At 46.4% G+C, this 17,285-nt stretch overlaps 1 protein-coding gene across 1 annotated transcript; it reads right to left on the bottom strand.

Moving 5' to 3' along the window:
- Positions 1-5,606: 5,606 nt before the first annotated feature.
- LOC139365885 (uncharacterized) lies at positions 5,607-10,933 on the bottom strand. The gene is made up of 2 exons (XM_071102941.1): positions 10,914-10,933; positions 5,607-6,273 (listed from the first exon to the last, which is right to left on the bottom strand). Exons 1-2 carry the CDS (start codon positions 10,931-10,933, stop codon positions 5,607-5,609), a joined length of 687 nt encoding a protein of 228 aa, XP_070959042.1.
- Between the last annotated feature and the right edge of the window lie 6,352 nt (positions 10,934-17,285).

Raw genomic sequence — 17,285 nt, 5'->3', positions numbered from 1 at the left:
CTCCTCACCAATGGGGTAGACAGAGCTAACATAGTGGTCGGTAATGTTAACACTGAGGTCTGAATGAGACGGAGGCGGATCCGGCCCTCTTCTCTCTCTCTCTCTCTCTCTCTCTCTCTCTCTGGGCAGAAAAGAAGTCTTGATCTTTTTTCTTTCTTGTCCTTGGGATAAAGGAGTGAAAAACTTCCAAGTGGGCCCATTCGGTCTGCACTTAGATTAATTAGGGTTTCTTCTAGAGTCTATTCAGACCATCTCTCAAACACGGCTCCAAGTTACATTATGGAAAGTTTTTCACAGTCCTTTGCATTTGTTTGTGTGTCCCGGGTGAATGTTGAGGAGCACTTGGAGAGAGACAGAAAGAAATTATAACAAAGAGAGAGGAAAAAATTGTCTGTTAATAGCTTTTTCACTGTTTCTATACTGTTGTCGTTGCCCATTCATGTTAACAACACTCCAAAAAAAAATAAGTGCTTTTGAGAAAAGAAAGAAATGATGTAAAAGGAGAAGTATAAACTAGATCTGTGAATGGTTGGTTGAAATATCTAACACTCAAAGAAATGTGAGAATACGTTTCCGAGTGTGTGTGTGTGTGTGTGTGTGTGTGTGTGTGTGTGTGTGTTTGTGTGAACTCATGCACTATAATCACATTGAACAACTAATGTTGCTAATAACGCACCTATACCGCATCCAAAAAAGCTTCTGAAAAATAATTTACACAAAACACGTTTGGAGATTTGTCATTCAATGGCATTCTATTGTCAATACAATAGTATTTATTTAGCCTCATTTTGATCTGCTAGAGGAGGGGGAATGCTCAACTATTTCACTGTGGTGTAATTCAGTCAAACACCTGTGACGAAGCAGGGAAGGTATATCTTTTTTTTTGTTGCTTAATCTTGAAATACAGCTACTAAAGATATTGTCATATTGCTAATCTTTGATCATACACTGACAACAAACAAACTATCGACCCACATGTTGGTCTTGGAGGCAGCGCAATTAATGAACTTGAATCATCGTGGAGTCCCATTCTCCATCTGAGTACATCTCGTGTCAATAGCTGAGACCGCCACCGGGCACGTGAGACAACAACGGATCAGTCACTCGTCCGAGACGAGTGAGGGATCCTGTGCAGCGTTGCAGGCCGAGAAGAGTGAGGGGTCCCGTGCAGCGTTGCAGGCCGAGAAGAGTGAGGGGTCCCGTGCAGCGTTGCAGGCCGAGACGAGTGAGGGATCCCGTGCAGCGTTGCAGGCCGAGAAGAGTGAGGGGTCCCGTGCAGCGTTGCAGGCCGAGACGAGTGAGGGGTCCCGTGCAGCGTTGCAGGCTGAGAAGAGTGAGGGATCCCGTGCAGTGCTGCAGGCTGAGAAGAGTGAGGGATCCCGTGCAGTGCTGCAGGCTGAGAAGAGTGAGGGATCCCGTGCAGTGCTGCAGGCTGAGAAGAGTGAGGGGTCCCGTGCAGTGCTGCAGGCTGAGAAGAGTGAGGGATCCCGTGCAGCGCTGCAGGCTGAGAAGAGTAAGGGATCCCGTGCAGCGCTGCAGGCCGAGACGAGTGAGGGATCCCGTGCAGCGCTGCAGGCCGAGACGAGTGAGGGGTCCCGTGCAATGCTGCAGGCCGTGACGAGTGAGGGATCCCGTGCAGCGCTGCAGGCCGAGACGAGTGAGGGATCCCGTGCAGCGTTGCAGGCCGAGACGAGTGAGGGATCCCGTGCAGCGTTGCAGGCCGAGACGAGTGAGGGGTCCCGTGCAGCGTTGCAGGCCGAGACGAGTGAGGGGTCCCGTGCAGCGTTGCAGGCCGAGACGAGTGAGGGGTCCCGTGCAGCGTTGCAGGCCGAGACGAGTGAGGGGTCCCGTGCAGCGTTGCAGGCCGAGACGAGTGAGGGGTCCCGTGCAGCGTTGCAGGCCGAGACGAGTGAGGGGTCCCGTGCAGCGTTGCAGGCCGAGACGAGTGAGGGGTCCCGTGCAGCGTTGCAGGCCGAGACGAGTGAGGGGTCCCGTGCAGCGTTGCAGGCCGAGACGAGTGAGGGATCCCGTGCAGTGCTGCAGGCCGAGAAGAGTGAGGGATCCCGTGCAGCGCTGCAGGCCGAGACAAGTGAGGGACCCCGTGCAGTGCTGCAGGCCGAGACGAGTGAGGGATCCCGTGCAGCGCTGCAGGCCGAGACGAGTGAGGGATCCCGTGCAGCGTTGCAGGCCGAGACGAGTGACAACAGTGGTATTGGGGTGAGACCCACACTTCCACTGTCTCTATATTAAATGATACAGTCAGCACTGTGCACATTTGGTGACATTTTGATTGAGTCCTAATCTTCAAAGATATTTCGGAATCTATAGCCATCAGTCTTGGCTGTAATACTCCTCACACCTGCCAAAGATGTTGTAAACTGACCAATTCTTCCAACTTTATTTGTCATGATCTCTTTACTGAACATAGTGGATTGGGCTTGGTGAATTTGTGGATTTGTACAGTTATTTGCATTGGCACATCTTGGATAATGTGTAGCACCTGCTTCTCCCTGGCTGGGAGACTCACTCAACTGGAGCTGCATCAATCACATTGTTAGCAGAAGGCAGACAGACAGACAGACATGATCCACAGGCCATCTCATTAACCTCTATAGTATGCAATAGGATTTCAACAATGAGAGAGAGAGAGAGAGAGAGAGAGAGAGAGAGAGAGAGAGAGAGAGAGAGAGAGAGAGAGAGAGAGAGAGAGAGAGAGAGAGAGAGAGAGAGAGAGAGAGAGAGAGAGAGTGTTTTTAATAAGAAGTTTTCATTGAAATGGTTTGAAGTGTTTGTTGTGGAGTACAAAGCTTGATCGGTATAAAATTATCTTTGTTACAACAGTACTACTGCTCCAAGAACGGTTTCTTTACCTCAAGGATACATAGCACAAAGAGGCAAAGGGGTGAATGGAAACAGTGTATTACAGACTTGCAAAACAAGGAGGTCGTCTGTGGACATCAAATCTTCCTGGTTCCTCCAGCCCTCTCATGCGTCCAACAACATCTTCCCTGGTTCACCTTTGTACCTCGCCCTCACCCTCGACAGCTCCTTGGGGAATGGCGCTCATGTGCGTTTGAACTCTGCTTCCCTCCCTCCACAATACAGCCCACCCGAGGCCCCTCTCCATTTCCTTGCAAAGCTATGAGCACGTCCACACAGGGGTCACAAGGGGCATCCCAAAGTGGATAACAAAGCTTTGAAAAGCTTCGCCACTTGAAGATCGCCTGACGGAACCCCCTGGCCCAGTCCCCCTCCTCCTCCCCTTCCTCCCTCACAGAGAGGCTCAAAGTGTTGCCTGTCAGATTGGCCCACCCTCACTCACATCAGGTCCTGTAGCCTGGAGCTGTTTCTGTCCATGTCCAACTACCAACACAAAGAGAGCCCCTCACTGCAGAACGCTCCTAAGGCTGCACTCCGCAAGCTCCTCAATACCTAGCCATCATAACAATAGACATGGCAATGGGTGGCTATAGTCCAAACAGTAATTGTGGATAGTGTGTTGGTCATGAAAAGTACAGTCTTCAGATTTGGTCCCTAATTCTTGGTGGTATAAGAAAATACCCCCCCCCCCTTATCCACCCCTCCCCTCCAGGGTCAGAGAGCGCCTCAACAACTGGCAGTAGTCACGGTTCTGTGACCTCTACTGCTGTGGTGTATCAGCTTACTCTCAGAGATTTAGCCCAAGCTTGACGACTGCAATAAACTTTTCCATTTTAGTTTAATCTTTGTGCTATCTTAAATTCAATATCTTTATTTATACCATTCTGATTGGCTCACGTTCTTCCAATTGCACAGTAATCTCATTTTGAGCATCGTGAACATTTCTAGATTTTAATTTTCAAATAATTTGTGTCATTGTGAGAAGAAAAAAAAAATTGGGCAACCTACAACTGATACCAGTTCAACGATCTTGTTTATCTCCCATGATCTGCATCTTTTTGATACAAATTAATTCAGATCAATTCTATTTGTTTTTCCTAAAATGTCCCAGCTGATGACAAGTAGCCACGCAGACCCACCTGCAATCCAGGAGAGAACAGGCACCACTTCCCCTAATGTCACCCACTCCGTTCCCTCTTCCCCTGTACTCCTATTCTAATGTCACCCACTCCGTTCCCTCATCCCCTGTACTCCTATCCTAATGTCACCCACTCCGTTCCCTCATCCCCTGTACTCCTATCCTAATGTCACCCACTCCGTTCCCTCATCCCCTGTACTCCTATCCTAATGTCACCCACTCTGTTCCCTCATCCCCTGTACTCCTATCATAATGTCACCCACTCCGTTCCCTCATCCCCTGTACTCCTATCCTAATGTCACCCACTCCGTTCACACTCCCCCTGTACTCCTATCCTAATGTCACCCACTCCGTTCCCTCATCCCCTGTACTCCTATCCTAATGTCACCCACTCCGTTCCCTCATCCCCTGTACTCCTATCCTAATGTCACCCACTCCGTTCCCTCATCCCCTGTACTCCTATCCTAATGTCACCCACTCCGTTCCCTCATCCCCTGTACTCCTATCCTAATGTCACCCACTCTGTTCCCTCATCCCCTGTACTCCTATCATAATGTCACCCACTCCGTTCCCTCATCCCCTGTACTCCTATCCTAATGTCACCCACTCCGTTCACACTCCCCCTGTACTCCTATCCTAATGTCACCCACTCCGTTCCCTCATCCCCTGTACTCCTATCCTAATGTCACCCACTCCGTTCCCTCATCCCCTGTACTCCTATCCTAATGTCACCCACTCCGTTCCCTCATTCCCTGTACTCCTATCCTAATGTCACCCACTTCGTTCCCTCATCCCCTGTACTCCTATCCTAATGTCACCCACTCCGTTCACACTCCCCCTGTACTCCTATCCTAATGTCACCCACTCTGTTCCCTCATCCCCTGTACTCCTATCCTAATGTCACCCACTCTGTTCCCTCATCCCCTGTACTCCTATCCTAATGTCACCCACTCCGTTCCCTCATCCCCTGTACTCCTATCCTAATGTCACCCACTCCGTTCCCTCATCCCCTGTACTCCTATCCTAATGTCACCCACTCCGTTCACACTCCCCCTGTACTCCTATCCTAATGTCACCCACTCCGTTCCCTCATCCCCTGTACTCCTATCCTAATGTCACCCACTCCGTTCCCTCATCCCCTGTACTCCTATCCTAATGTCACCCACTCCGTTCCCACTTCCCCCCCACCTTGGGGACTTGGAATGGGGACTTAGTATTATTACCTGTAGCGGTAACTTCTAAACCCAACTCATCTGCTCCCTCCGTCCATCTTTGGGTTTGGGGCCCCCCACTGTGCACACAGGACAGAACAAGGGTGGCTCTGAGGTGGGAAGGGTATGGGATGTGGGGGGCTGCAGAAGTGTGCCGCCTGGCAGCCAAAAGCCTCCCTGAAAGAGCCAAGCAGGAGATCAATGCAAGCCCCCTGAAAATCCTGTTAGCTCTCAAAAGGCACTTGTTGCCTTGGCTTAGACCTCTGGCTCTGACTAGCCTGGCCGGCCTGGCCTGCCCTGGGCTACTCTTTGTGCACCTTGTCTTTTTCATAGATTTTATCACATTAGTTCCAGGGTGAGCTGGAAATCGGCAATAATTACGAGTTCTGTGATGCTGTCAAGACGGAGGGGGACGGGTGCAAAGGGGCACGCTGCAGGGTGGGGTCGGTAGGGGGTGGGGGTGCTGCAGGGTGGGGTGGGTAGGGGGGGTGGTGCTGCAGAGTGGGGTGGGTAGATAGGTGGGGGTGCTGCAGGGTGGGGTGGGTAGGGGTGCTGTAGGGTGGGGTGGGTAGGGGGTGGGGGTGCTGCAGGGTGGGGGTGCTGCAGGGTGGGATGGGGGTGCTGCAGGGTGGGGTGGGGGTGCTGCAAGTGGGGTGGGGGTGCTGCATGGTGGGGTGGTTAGGTTGTGGGGGTGCTGCAGGGTGGGGTGGGTAGGGGTGGCGGTGCTGCAGGGTGGGGTGGGTAGGGGGTGGCGGTGCTGCAGGGTGGGGTGGGTAGGGGTGGCGGTGCTGCAGGGTGGGGTGGGTAGGTGGTGGCGGTGCTGCAGTGTGGGGTGGGTAGGGGTGGCGGTGCAGCAGGGTGGGGTGGGTAGGGGTGCTGCAGGATGGGGTGGGTAGGGGTGGCGGTGCTGCAGGGTGGGGTGGGTAGGGGTGGCGGTGCTGCAGGGTGGGGTGGGTAGGGGTGCTGCGGGGTGGGGAGGGTAGGGGTGCTGCAGGGTGGGGTGGGTAGGGGTGGCGGTGCTGCAGGGTGGGGTGGGTAGGGGTGCTGCAGGGTGGGGTGGGTAGAGGGGTATCTGTTCAATAGGGGAGACTTTTTGTTAGTTCTTGATGCTTCAAAAAATATATGTATTGAGGCAGAGCATGAAAGTTAATCTGGAAGATTCCTTTGGTGGGATTCAATACATCTGGAGAAAGAAAGACAGACGGACGGACGGACGGACGGACAGACAGACAGACAGAAACAGCAAGATGAAAAAAATGAAACAAAACATTGAACATGCTACCTAATGATAATCACAATGTAACCGTAGAAAACATTTTAAAGGTACTCCCATCCATGACAAGAATCCTTGAAAACATTAGTAATTTTCTGTTATATGCATATTAAAGAGCCTGGGGGAAACAAGGACCAGGAGAGCATTACATCGTTGTGGGCTGTGTGTCACGCTTCAGCTGTCACAAACTGACATTCCAACTCTCCAGAGTATGCCAGATAAATGATCAACTAGTCCTGTTGACCAATCACTGCTCTCCCTTTCTTATGCGTGGATGCATGGGCAGCAGCGGCCCACTCCAACACTTGACGTAATGCTTCTCTGGCATATCCTCAGATCCACAGATCCTCCCGCTTCCTGTTTCTCATTATCAGAGGACCAGAGGAGATCATTGATCACTGACTCCAGTGGGCCTTTGGTCTGACGTTGATCCAGCAGCAGTAGCAGTAGTGGTGGGTTGGTTTAAGTAGGGCCACTGGGCCACTGGGCATCCATCATGGCTCCTGAGGACCTGTCAGTGGGATGAGGTAGCAGATAGGCTGTCGCTATCAGCCTGACAATAGAATGATTACCAAACGGACTAATATCCCCAGCCAGGCCAGGCAGGACTCTCCTCTTTCACAGTGAAATACAGTACAGAGCAGAGGGAGGTGAGGAGGATGTCAATACGGCAGGGGGAAATGACCTGGAAGAGGAAGGGTCATCTTTCTATGCCATCCAGATTCCAGACGCATATTCTTAAAGATGTACCTAAATGGTGGCTTTATTACTGAATAAGTAGAGAGTTCAAAAGATACACTGAAATCATGAAACAGAATAACTCAAGAAGGCTGAGGTAATACAGTTAATTGAATCCATGCTGGAAAGAATACCAAAGGGTTACATTACTGATAAAGGTTTGGTTTGTTGACATAGTTCTTGTCAGAACTCAATAGAACATGTTGATGAATTGTAAATGAACTGTATACAATAGCTAGCACAACTAGTGGGATGACAAAGACCAGAAATGTTGTATGGACAATTTGTTTTTGTTAGCCTTTATTTAACATGGCAAGACAGTTAAGAACAAATTCTTATTTACAGTGACTGCCTACCCTTTGGCCGACGCTGGGCCAATTGTGCGCCGCCCTATTGGACTCCCCAATCACGGCCGGATGTGATGCAACCTGGAGTCAAACCAGGGACTCTTGCACTGAGATGCAGTGCTTTAGACCACTGGGCCACTCAGGATCCCAAACTAAAAGGAGAAGGGTCCATTCTAGTGTCCGTTATAATGACTGTCATAAAACAACACTTTCAGGGCTCTAAAGTGCAACATTTTGGTTGCATATGCTCCTAGATATTTTGCTGTGCGACCTGAAAATGTATTTTGGCAGCACCAGTTGCAATCAGGAAAAAATAAATACCCAAATGCTAATTGTTGTAATAATAGGCTTTGCTGTGCAGTTGTTTCCAAGTGCCCTGGAGAAGAAAAAAAAAACCAAGGCAGATTTGTTCAATCCAAAGCCTACATATAAAGAAAATTAAATAATTAATTAGGGATTTGTATTTCGTGCATCTTTCTGAAGATGTAATAGCATGGGAACGCCTGTCTGCTACTTTGTGTCGCCAGTTAGTGACGCCAAAACAGTTATTTCTCAAGGCTTTCCCATAAAACCTTCCAAATGAAATGATAACTGCAAAGAAGGCTTAGCGGGAAGAATGACATGATATCAATGATGATTTGTATTAATTGGGTGGTGTTTGTTTTTGCAAACTCTGCTATTGAGCATGCGGTACAGAAACACTCTGTTGTGGTGTCCATTTTAATTAAAGGGCAACTTTACCCTCCAAAATACATTTTGTATTTTCTTCCCCAGACCTCAAAAGTGGTTTCTTCATGTGGTTTAAGCATTGTTGTGGACTTAAAACATCCAATCTGGTTGTTTTTCTAATAAAACAAGCATTATTTCGAGAGTAGAAACCTGGGTGGGGGTATTATTATTAAATGTATTGGCTGGTAAGAATTCTGAGTGTCTGGTAGATCTACCTGCCTGTTAGCTAGCTAGCTAATGAGGTAACATGACTGGCTGGTTGACCAAAACGTTTGTTTTTAGGCCCTTATTCATAAATTATGTTGTGGGTCGTTCCAAAACAAACCACTCGCAGACATTTGCTTACACCTTGTTCAGTCATGTTAACCTGGTATCTTTACCAGTATATCTAAACCTCAGGCATGTTACCTCATTAGCTAGCTAGCTAACAACATGGTAACTTTACCAGTATATCTAAACCTCAGTCATGTTACCTCATTAGCTAGCTAACAACATGGTAACTTTACCAGTATATCTAAACCTCAGTTATGTTACCTCATTAGCTAGCTAGCTAACAACATGGTAACTTTACCAGTATATCTAAACCTCAGTTATGTTACCTCATTAGCTAGCTAGCTAACAACATGGTAACTTTACCAGTATATCTAAACCTCAGTCATGTTACCTCATTAGCTAGCTAGCTAACAACATGGTAACTTTACCAGTATATCTAAACCTCAGTCATGTTACCTCATTAGCTAGCTAAGTTAGCTAACAACATGGTAACTTTACCAGTATATCTAAACAGCTGGCAGCACAGAAATAAAGTAAAAAGGATAGCTTCTTCACTCAAAAACTTGGCGCTCTTAAAGAGACAGAGTAGAATTTTCTATGTAATAGATCTCTATAGGTAGTGGTTTTACACAATATAGAAACATAATATTCCACAAATTAATTTGTAATATCAATGACAGGTATTTGTATCAACATTTTAGATTTTTACAATAAACAATTGTCTTTACAGGGTTAAATAATAGTTTCTAGAACACAACATGTGCTTCAAAAGTAGCTAGAAAGTGTTCATATATGTAGGTCCAATACTCTATGTCTCAATCAATTAAGAAATATACAGTACCAGTCAAAAGTTTGGACACACCTGCTTATTCCTGGGTTTTTCTTTATTTTTACTATTTTCTACATTGTAGAATAATAGTGAAGACATCAAAACGGTGAAATAACACATATGGAATCATGCAGCAAGCAAAAAAGTGTTAAACAAATCATAATATATTTTACATTTGAGATTCTTCAAAGTAGCCACCCTTTACCTTGTGATGACAGCCTTACTATTGGCATTCTCTCAACCAGCTTCATGAGGTAGTCACCTGGGATGCATTTCAATTAACAGGTGTGCCTGCTTAAAAGTTAATTTGTGGAATGTCTTTCCTTCTTAATGCGTTTGAGCCAATCAGTTGTGTTGTGACAGGGTAGGGGGAGTATACAGAAGATATACCTATTTGGTAAAAGACCAAGTCCATATTATGGCAAGAACAGCTCAAATAAACAAAGAGAAACAACAGTCCATCATTACTTTAAGATATGAAGGTCAGTCAATACGGAACATTTCAAGAACATTTCTTCAAGTGCAGTCGCAAAAACCATGAAGCGCTATGATAAAACTGGCTCTCATGAGGACCGCCACAGGAAAGGAAGACCCAGAGTTACCTCTGCTGCAGAGGATAAGTTCATTACAGTTACCAGCCTCAGAAATTGCAACCCAAATAAATGCTTCACAGAGTTCAAGTAACAGACACATCAACTGTTCAGAGAAGACTGCATGAATCAGGCCTTCATGGTCGAATTACTGCAAAGAAACCACTACTTAAGGACACCAATAAGTAGAAGAGACTTACTTGGATGATCTCCATGCTTCACAGTGGTTCCCATCGTGAGGCATGGAGGAGGAGTTGTGATGGTGTGTGGGTGCTTTGCGGGTGACACTGTCAGTGATTCATTTAGAATTCAAGGCACACTTAGACAGTATGGCTACCACAGCATTCAGCAGGGATACGCCATCCCATCTGGTTTGCGCTTAGTGGGACTATACTTTGTTTTTCAACAGGACAATAACACACAATTCCGGGCGGTGTAAGGGCTGTTTTACCAAGAAGGAGAGTGATGGAGTGCTGCATCAGATGACCTGGCCTCCACAATCACCTAACCTCAACCCAATTGAGATGGTTTGGGATGAGTTGGATGGCAGAGTAAAGGAAAAGCAGTCAACAAGTGCTCAGAATATGTGGGAACTGTCCCACCCTGGCCAAAGAGAGGTTTTTATTCTCTATTTTGGTTAGGCCAGGGTGTGACTAGGGTGGGCATTCTAGTTTCTTTATTTCTATGTTTTCTATTTCTTTGTTTTTGGCTGAGTGTGGTTGCCAATCAGAGGCAGCTGTCTATTGTTGCCTCTGATTGGGAATCATACTTAGGCAGCCTTTTACCCACCTGTGTTTTGTGGGTAGTTGTTTTCTGTATAGTTTATTTGCCTTTACAGAACTGTTCGTCTTTCACGTTGTTATTTTGTTAGAGTGTTTTGATAAATAAAAATCATGAACACTTACCACGCTGCGCTTTGGTCCATGCCTTCCTACGACAGGCGTAACAGGAACTCCTTCAAGACTGTTGGAAAAGCATTCCTCATGAAGCTAGTTGAGAGAATGCCAAGAGTGTGCAAAGCTGTCATCAAAGCAAAGGGTGGCTACTTTGAAAAATCTCAAATCTCAAATGTATTTGTATTGTATAACACTTTTTTGTATACTCCATGATTCCATATGTGTTATTTCACAGTTTTGATGTCTTCGCTATTATTCTGCAATATAGAAAAAAGTAAAAATAAAGAAAAACTCTTGAATGAGTAGGTGTGTCCAAACTTCTGACTGGTACTGTATATCTTCTGATGCTCCTAGATTTTATGTTTTGCTCCTAACTTTTTAAATTGTTAGCGCCAGTTCTCCAATGATTTGTATTTATTTATTTAGGGCCTTGGTTACAATGATTGTAAACCAACAGTGAAGCCAAGAAAAATAATATGGAGAACAACAAAATGTGCCCCATTTCTCTCCTAGAACAATTACAAATTCATATTTTGTGTCAGTAGAAACATGGAATAATTCTGGATTCTAAGGACACTAGTTACATTTTATAGCGGCTGTGAAAATAGCTGTTGAACTCTTTAAATAGGACATCAGAGTTTTAGATATGAACTGTAAAAAGGTTGCATTATATGGATATTTTGTGATCAGCAACAATGATGAACTATAAATAATTATGTCAGTTATCTTGATAAGGCATGAGAGCTCATGAACTTACGAACAACACTTCATAGATTGAAGAAAACCAAAGATAAAGGCAGGTATCTAGCCAACTATAGCAAGTGCTATGCTAACCATATCTGCTAGCTGTAGGCTAAATGAGAAATTCTAGCTAGCAGACTACACAAAACTATACATCTTTGAGGACATGTTCAAAATTACACTTCTTTTTGGTCTAAGATGTGTTTGTACTTTGGAGGCCATCGACTTGCTAGCAGGCTGTGAGCAGTAGCCTAGCTGTGAGAGGCAGCCACAGCAACCAATTATTTCCCCCCTAAATAAATATTCATGCTTACCCCACTCTATAGCCAAGAGGTGTCCACTGTTCACTAATTGGACTGTCAAAAAACAGAATAGAGGAGGGGCAATGTTTCCTGTGAGGCCAACAGCCATTCATTAAAGATGTCCTATTCCTCTTAGGTAACCTGAACCGAGTGCACTACTAGCCCAGAGTGCCTGGCCCCTTCTTAAGAGTTGGCCAGTGTGGTGCCACCTTCAAACCCATTCTATTGTCCCTAACTCAGAGGCAAAGATTATGTGGTCCGGGTTAAAAACAAGGGAGAAGACCCCACTCCAACCCACTCCTCCCCCTTAAAACCTCCCTTAAATGGTCCCTATACAGCGTGGTATGGTTTTACACATTAGGGAGCACTTGACTAACCCTTCAGGTTGCTACGGTCACCTGGTGTCTTTGCCACCCAGCAGGATGTGGCTTTTATCTTTTGTAGCCGAGAGGGGAACGGGGAAGAATGGGCGGTGTATCTACCATGCAGCTGGTATAGAAGGCCTGTCTGTTCCCAAACCTCCCTTCACTCCCAGATACCCCACCAGCTTTACCCCAGTCACCCCATGTTCCCACCGACACCATACCAAAAAAAAAGCTTTTCGTCTTCCCTAGGAGAATTATACGTGAGAGTACACAAGTACACAAGTGAAAGTGTACATAGTTTTTATTGATGAGATACCACCACCTCCACTACCACCTCCACTACCACCTCCACCTCCACTGCCATCTCCACCACCACCACTACCACCTCCACTACCACTACCACCACTACCACCTCCACCTCCACCACCACCACCTCCACTACTACCACCTCCACTACCACCTCCACTACCACTACTACCACCTCCACCACCTCCACTACCACTACCACCTCCACCACCACTACCACCTCCACTACTACCACCTCCACTACCACCTCCACCACCACCACCTCCACCACCTCCACTACTACCACCTCCACCACCTCCACCACCACTACCACCTCCACCACATCCACTACTACCACCTCCACCTCCACCTCCACTACCACCACCACTACCACCTCCACCTCCACCACCACTACCACCTCCACTACTACCACCTCCACTACCACCTCCACCACGACCTCCACCACCACCACCTCCACCACCACCACCACCTCCACTACCACCACCACCACCTCCACCACCACTACCACCTCCACCACGACCTCCACCACCTCCACTACCACCTCCACCACTACCACCTTCACTTCCACCTCCACTACTACCACCTCCACTACCACCTCCACTACCACCACTACCACCTCCACCACTACCACCTCCACTACCACCTCCACTACCACTACCACCTCCACTACCACCACTACCACCTCCACTACTACTGCCACCTCCACCACCTCCACTACTACCAACTCCACTACTACCACCTCCACTACCACCTCCACTACCACCACTACCACCTCCACCACTACCACCTCCACTACCACTACCACCTCCACCACCACTACCACCACCACTACCACTACCACCTCCACCACCACTACCACCACCACTACCACTACCACCTCCACAACCACTACCACCTCCACCACTACCACCTCCACTAATACCACCTCCACTACCACTGCCACCTCCACCACCTCCACTACTACCAACTCCACTACTACCACCTCCACTACCACCTCCACTACTACCACTACCACCTACACTACCACTACCACCTCCACCTACACTACCACTACCACCTCCACTACCACTACCACCTACACTACTACCACCTCCACCTCCACTACCACCTCCACCTCCACTACCACTTCCACTACCACCTCCACCACCACCACCACCTCCACCACCTCCACTACCACTACCATCTCCACTACCACTACCACCTATACTTCCACCACCTCTACCACCAACAACAACAGAAACAACATCATGCAAGGTAGCTCTTCTTTCAGTCGGGATAACAACAAACTTTGGGAACTAGCCACATTGGCCAAATTCACCAGAACCATCAGTTTGACGGACGTCAGTTGGTGTGGAACACTTTTTTTTATTGGATAAGTGGAGTGCCTTTGTGCCTGTGAGCTGTAAGATAGCCTGTTGGGTTCTTAATCATTCACTCTTCTGAGGCTCTGAGGTAACCAGTGTTCAGAGGCCGAGGATAAAGGAGCCGAAGGAGCATTGAATGAGCTGTTGCTGTAGGCGTCATTGTCCTGCCGCCGGGGACTTGGGGAAGCAAGGTAAACAAATGGACAACAAAAGGCGGTACTTTACAGTGAAGCAGGCTCTGTTGGGGGGCTCCCTCTGAGAACAGGAGAAGAGAACGCGACCGACCGACCGACCGTGGTCGATCCCCCCCTTGGTTTGGTCCCCTCTGTGCCTATTAGCTATGCACCACCCTCACCTATACCCAGCCACCCACACTACTCCCCTGTTAGGCACGAGAGGCCAAGAGAGGCCACGAAGTGGTGGCGGTCCAAAGCACGTCACACTTACCCTTACACCACAGGCCCTTTGAAAGCACAACTTTTAAGAGATTATGATAATAGAGTAGCCTGAATTGAACCAGTTTTTTGGGGAGAATTGTTTCTTCTGAAGGCAGAATTGGTTTAGTGAAATTACATATCTGTGAAATGCAGGACCCCACTTGAAAATACTTTAAAATGTTGATAAGGAATGATGGACATTTTAGGCAATCTCGATTTGTAGTCTATTACGGTTCCTTAGAATTCAGAGAACAGATCACTTTGACAAATACTTTTGCATACCAATTGGTGTCCAGTCAACTATATATTTTATTCCGATTTTTACCTCACAATTAGAAATCGGTGCATCATTACTAACGAATGCAAAAAAAAAAAAAAAAAAAAAAAAAATGTCATGTGGCAATCATGTTGTAGACAATATAATCTTAAAAAATTTACTCAGAGAGGGTTATGACTACAATAGAGAAGCACGGACTGTCCACAACTTGTGAGCCAAGACATTTGTAAGACCTACAACACAGTGCCATCTGCTGCCTGCTTAATGCATCACTACTGCTGTGTTTAACCAGTTGTGTACTCTCATGATGTAAGAAGTGTTCCATTGTATGGACATAGTGACATTTAGATTAATCTGTGCCGGTAGACGATAGGCTATATAGGCTAAATAAGATTTTAGATATCTAGGGAGATTTCTAAGCTAGTTAGTTTCTACTTAACCACTCAAGCAAGTCATTGAGAAGTTTAAATGAGAATAGAAAGACAGTCACAAGGAGAGGAGAAAAGTGAAACATCGGAATGATGGCATAGGGTGCCATCTTTTAGATAATATAAAGCCTTCCCCAGACGGTGGCGGAGAATTCTCTTAAAAAAGGCTTTACATTTTTACAAAGCTATCTAATTGAGAACAAACTGTCATTGAATGAGAGGAGACCATGACCGTGGGCTGAAGTGGAACGCCATCCTCTTCTTCTTCTCCAATGCTACGCTCAGGGCAACAGACAGACAGACGGGGTAACAAGGCGGTGTAGGGGTGCAAGGTACGGCCCCAGTGGGGCCTAGTCTCTATGTGGTCCCTGGTCTCCTCCATCCCTTTGAGTGACAGGAGAGGCCCCATAGCTAACAGGCCCAGCAGACCCGGACAATACCCTTTCACTGGCCATCCCAGCAGATACAGCCCAAATGCATCCGACTGTTCAGTGTGAAGAAGGGAGAAGATACATTTGCAGAAACTGGGTTTGAGGTTTTCAACAGTCTATAGAATCAGTAGAAGTTGATCTCTGGTATGCAGACTGTTGGGTCCCAACATAGCATTAGATGGTGATTATCAGACTTTTGGGTCCCAACATAGCATTAGATAGTGATTATCAGAATGTTGGGTCCCAACATAGAATTAGATGGTGATTATCAGACTTTTGGGTCCCAACATAGCATTAGATAGTGATTATCAGAATGTTGGGTCCCAACATAGCATTAGATGGTGATTATCAGACTTTTGGGTCCCAACATAGCATTAGATAGTGATTATCAGAATGTTGGGTCCCAACATAGCATTAGATAGTGATTATCAGAATGTTGGGTCCCAACATAGCATTAGATGGTGATTATCAGACTGTTGGGTCCCAACATAGCATTAGATGGTGATTATCAGACTTTTGGGTCCCAACATAGCATTAGATAGTGATTATCAGAATGTTGGGTCCCAACATAGCATTAGATAGTGATTATCAGAATGTTGGGTCCCAACATAGCATTAGATGGTGATTATCAGACTGTTGGGTCCCAACATAGCATTAGATGGTGATTATCAGACTGTTGGGTCCCAACATAGTATTATATAGTGATTATCAGACTGTTGGGTCCCAACATAGCATTAGATGGTGATTATTGGATGTTACAACAAGACTGCCGTTTTGAATTCTTTGCCAATGCAGTCATGCAACGGTTAGTTCCCTTCAGAGCAGCAGAGAATTTGCTCAAGGTCGAAGCATTCATTCCAAATGGAACAAATGTGGCTGTGTAGTGACATAGGTATGTAACCAAACGTAGGTGTTACCAATTGTGATTGAGTCTACAACAGGTTTATGTAGCTAGCATTAGAGGCCCTCACACTTTGTGGGTGGATTCAAGCAAAACTACAGCATGTGATTATTTCTATTTCAGTTCATATCATGTGAGCAACAAAGTTGTTTATGCCATCAGCTCATTTGAACAGAAGACAGAATCAACACAACATCACAAAAGACAAACCAGATGTCACTGAAGGTTATTATTTGCAATTAAAAAAATAAAAAAGTGTCCTATTTATCTTTTTAAAACTAGTCTTTGTTGCACAGTCAAACCAGCAAGCGTAGATGATAAATTCCCACATCAACAAAGATGAACGCTCATTGTAAAGTGGACAATAACGGCTCGCGAGAGGAACACTGGATTCACTCATCTCATTGCACCACTTTGGGACGATAGACAAAGGCATAAAAACAGAGAGTGCCGTGAGTGATAGAATCAAAGCAGCTACTCCAAGTTAAGAGCAACTCATAGGATTCTGTCCCATCTCAATACACCATCAATCATTTCAGATCTGTAGTCAAAAAAAAAACTGATGCAAATGTTGGTCGAACTCATCAATCACGATGTAGACTTTTTTGTGGGGCTATTTTTATGTGTAATTATGAACACTTTTTTGGGGGGGCATCAATCCACTCAGTCAGCTTATATCTCAAGGCCATCAGACTGTTAAATAGCCATCACTTACCGACTATCACCCGGTTACTCAACCCTGCACCTCAGAGGCTGCTGCCCTATATACATAGACATGGAATCACTGGCCACTTTAATAATGAAACACTAGTCACTTTAATGTTCTTTA

This window comes from Oncorhynchus clarkii, chromosome 14, assembly GCF_045791955.1.
Source record: "Oncorhynchus clarkii lewisi isolate Uvic-CL-2024 chromosome 14, UVic_Ocla_1.0, whole genome shotgun sequence".
In the NCBI taxonomy this organism is placed as follows: domain Eukaryota; kingdom Metazoa; phylum Chordata; class Actinopteri; order Salmoniformes; family Salmonidae; genus Oncorhynchus; species Oncorhynchus clarkii.
Note: the sequence above shows the minus strand (reverse complement) of the source record. Positions and strands in the feature narration are given on the sequence as shown.

What these genes read in the sequence shown, in the direction of transcription:
- LOC139365885 (XM_071102941.1), bottom strand. Translation starts at nt 10,933, where the DNA reads ATGGACCAAAGCGCAGCGTG. An exon ending in ATGGACCAAAGCGCAGCGTG is followed by an intron (nt 6,274 to 10,913) that starts GTAAGTGTTCAT and finishes CCCACCCTGCAG; the next exon opens with CACCCCTACCCACCCCACCC.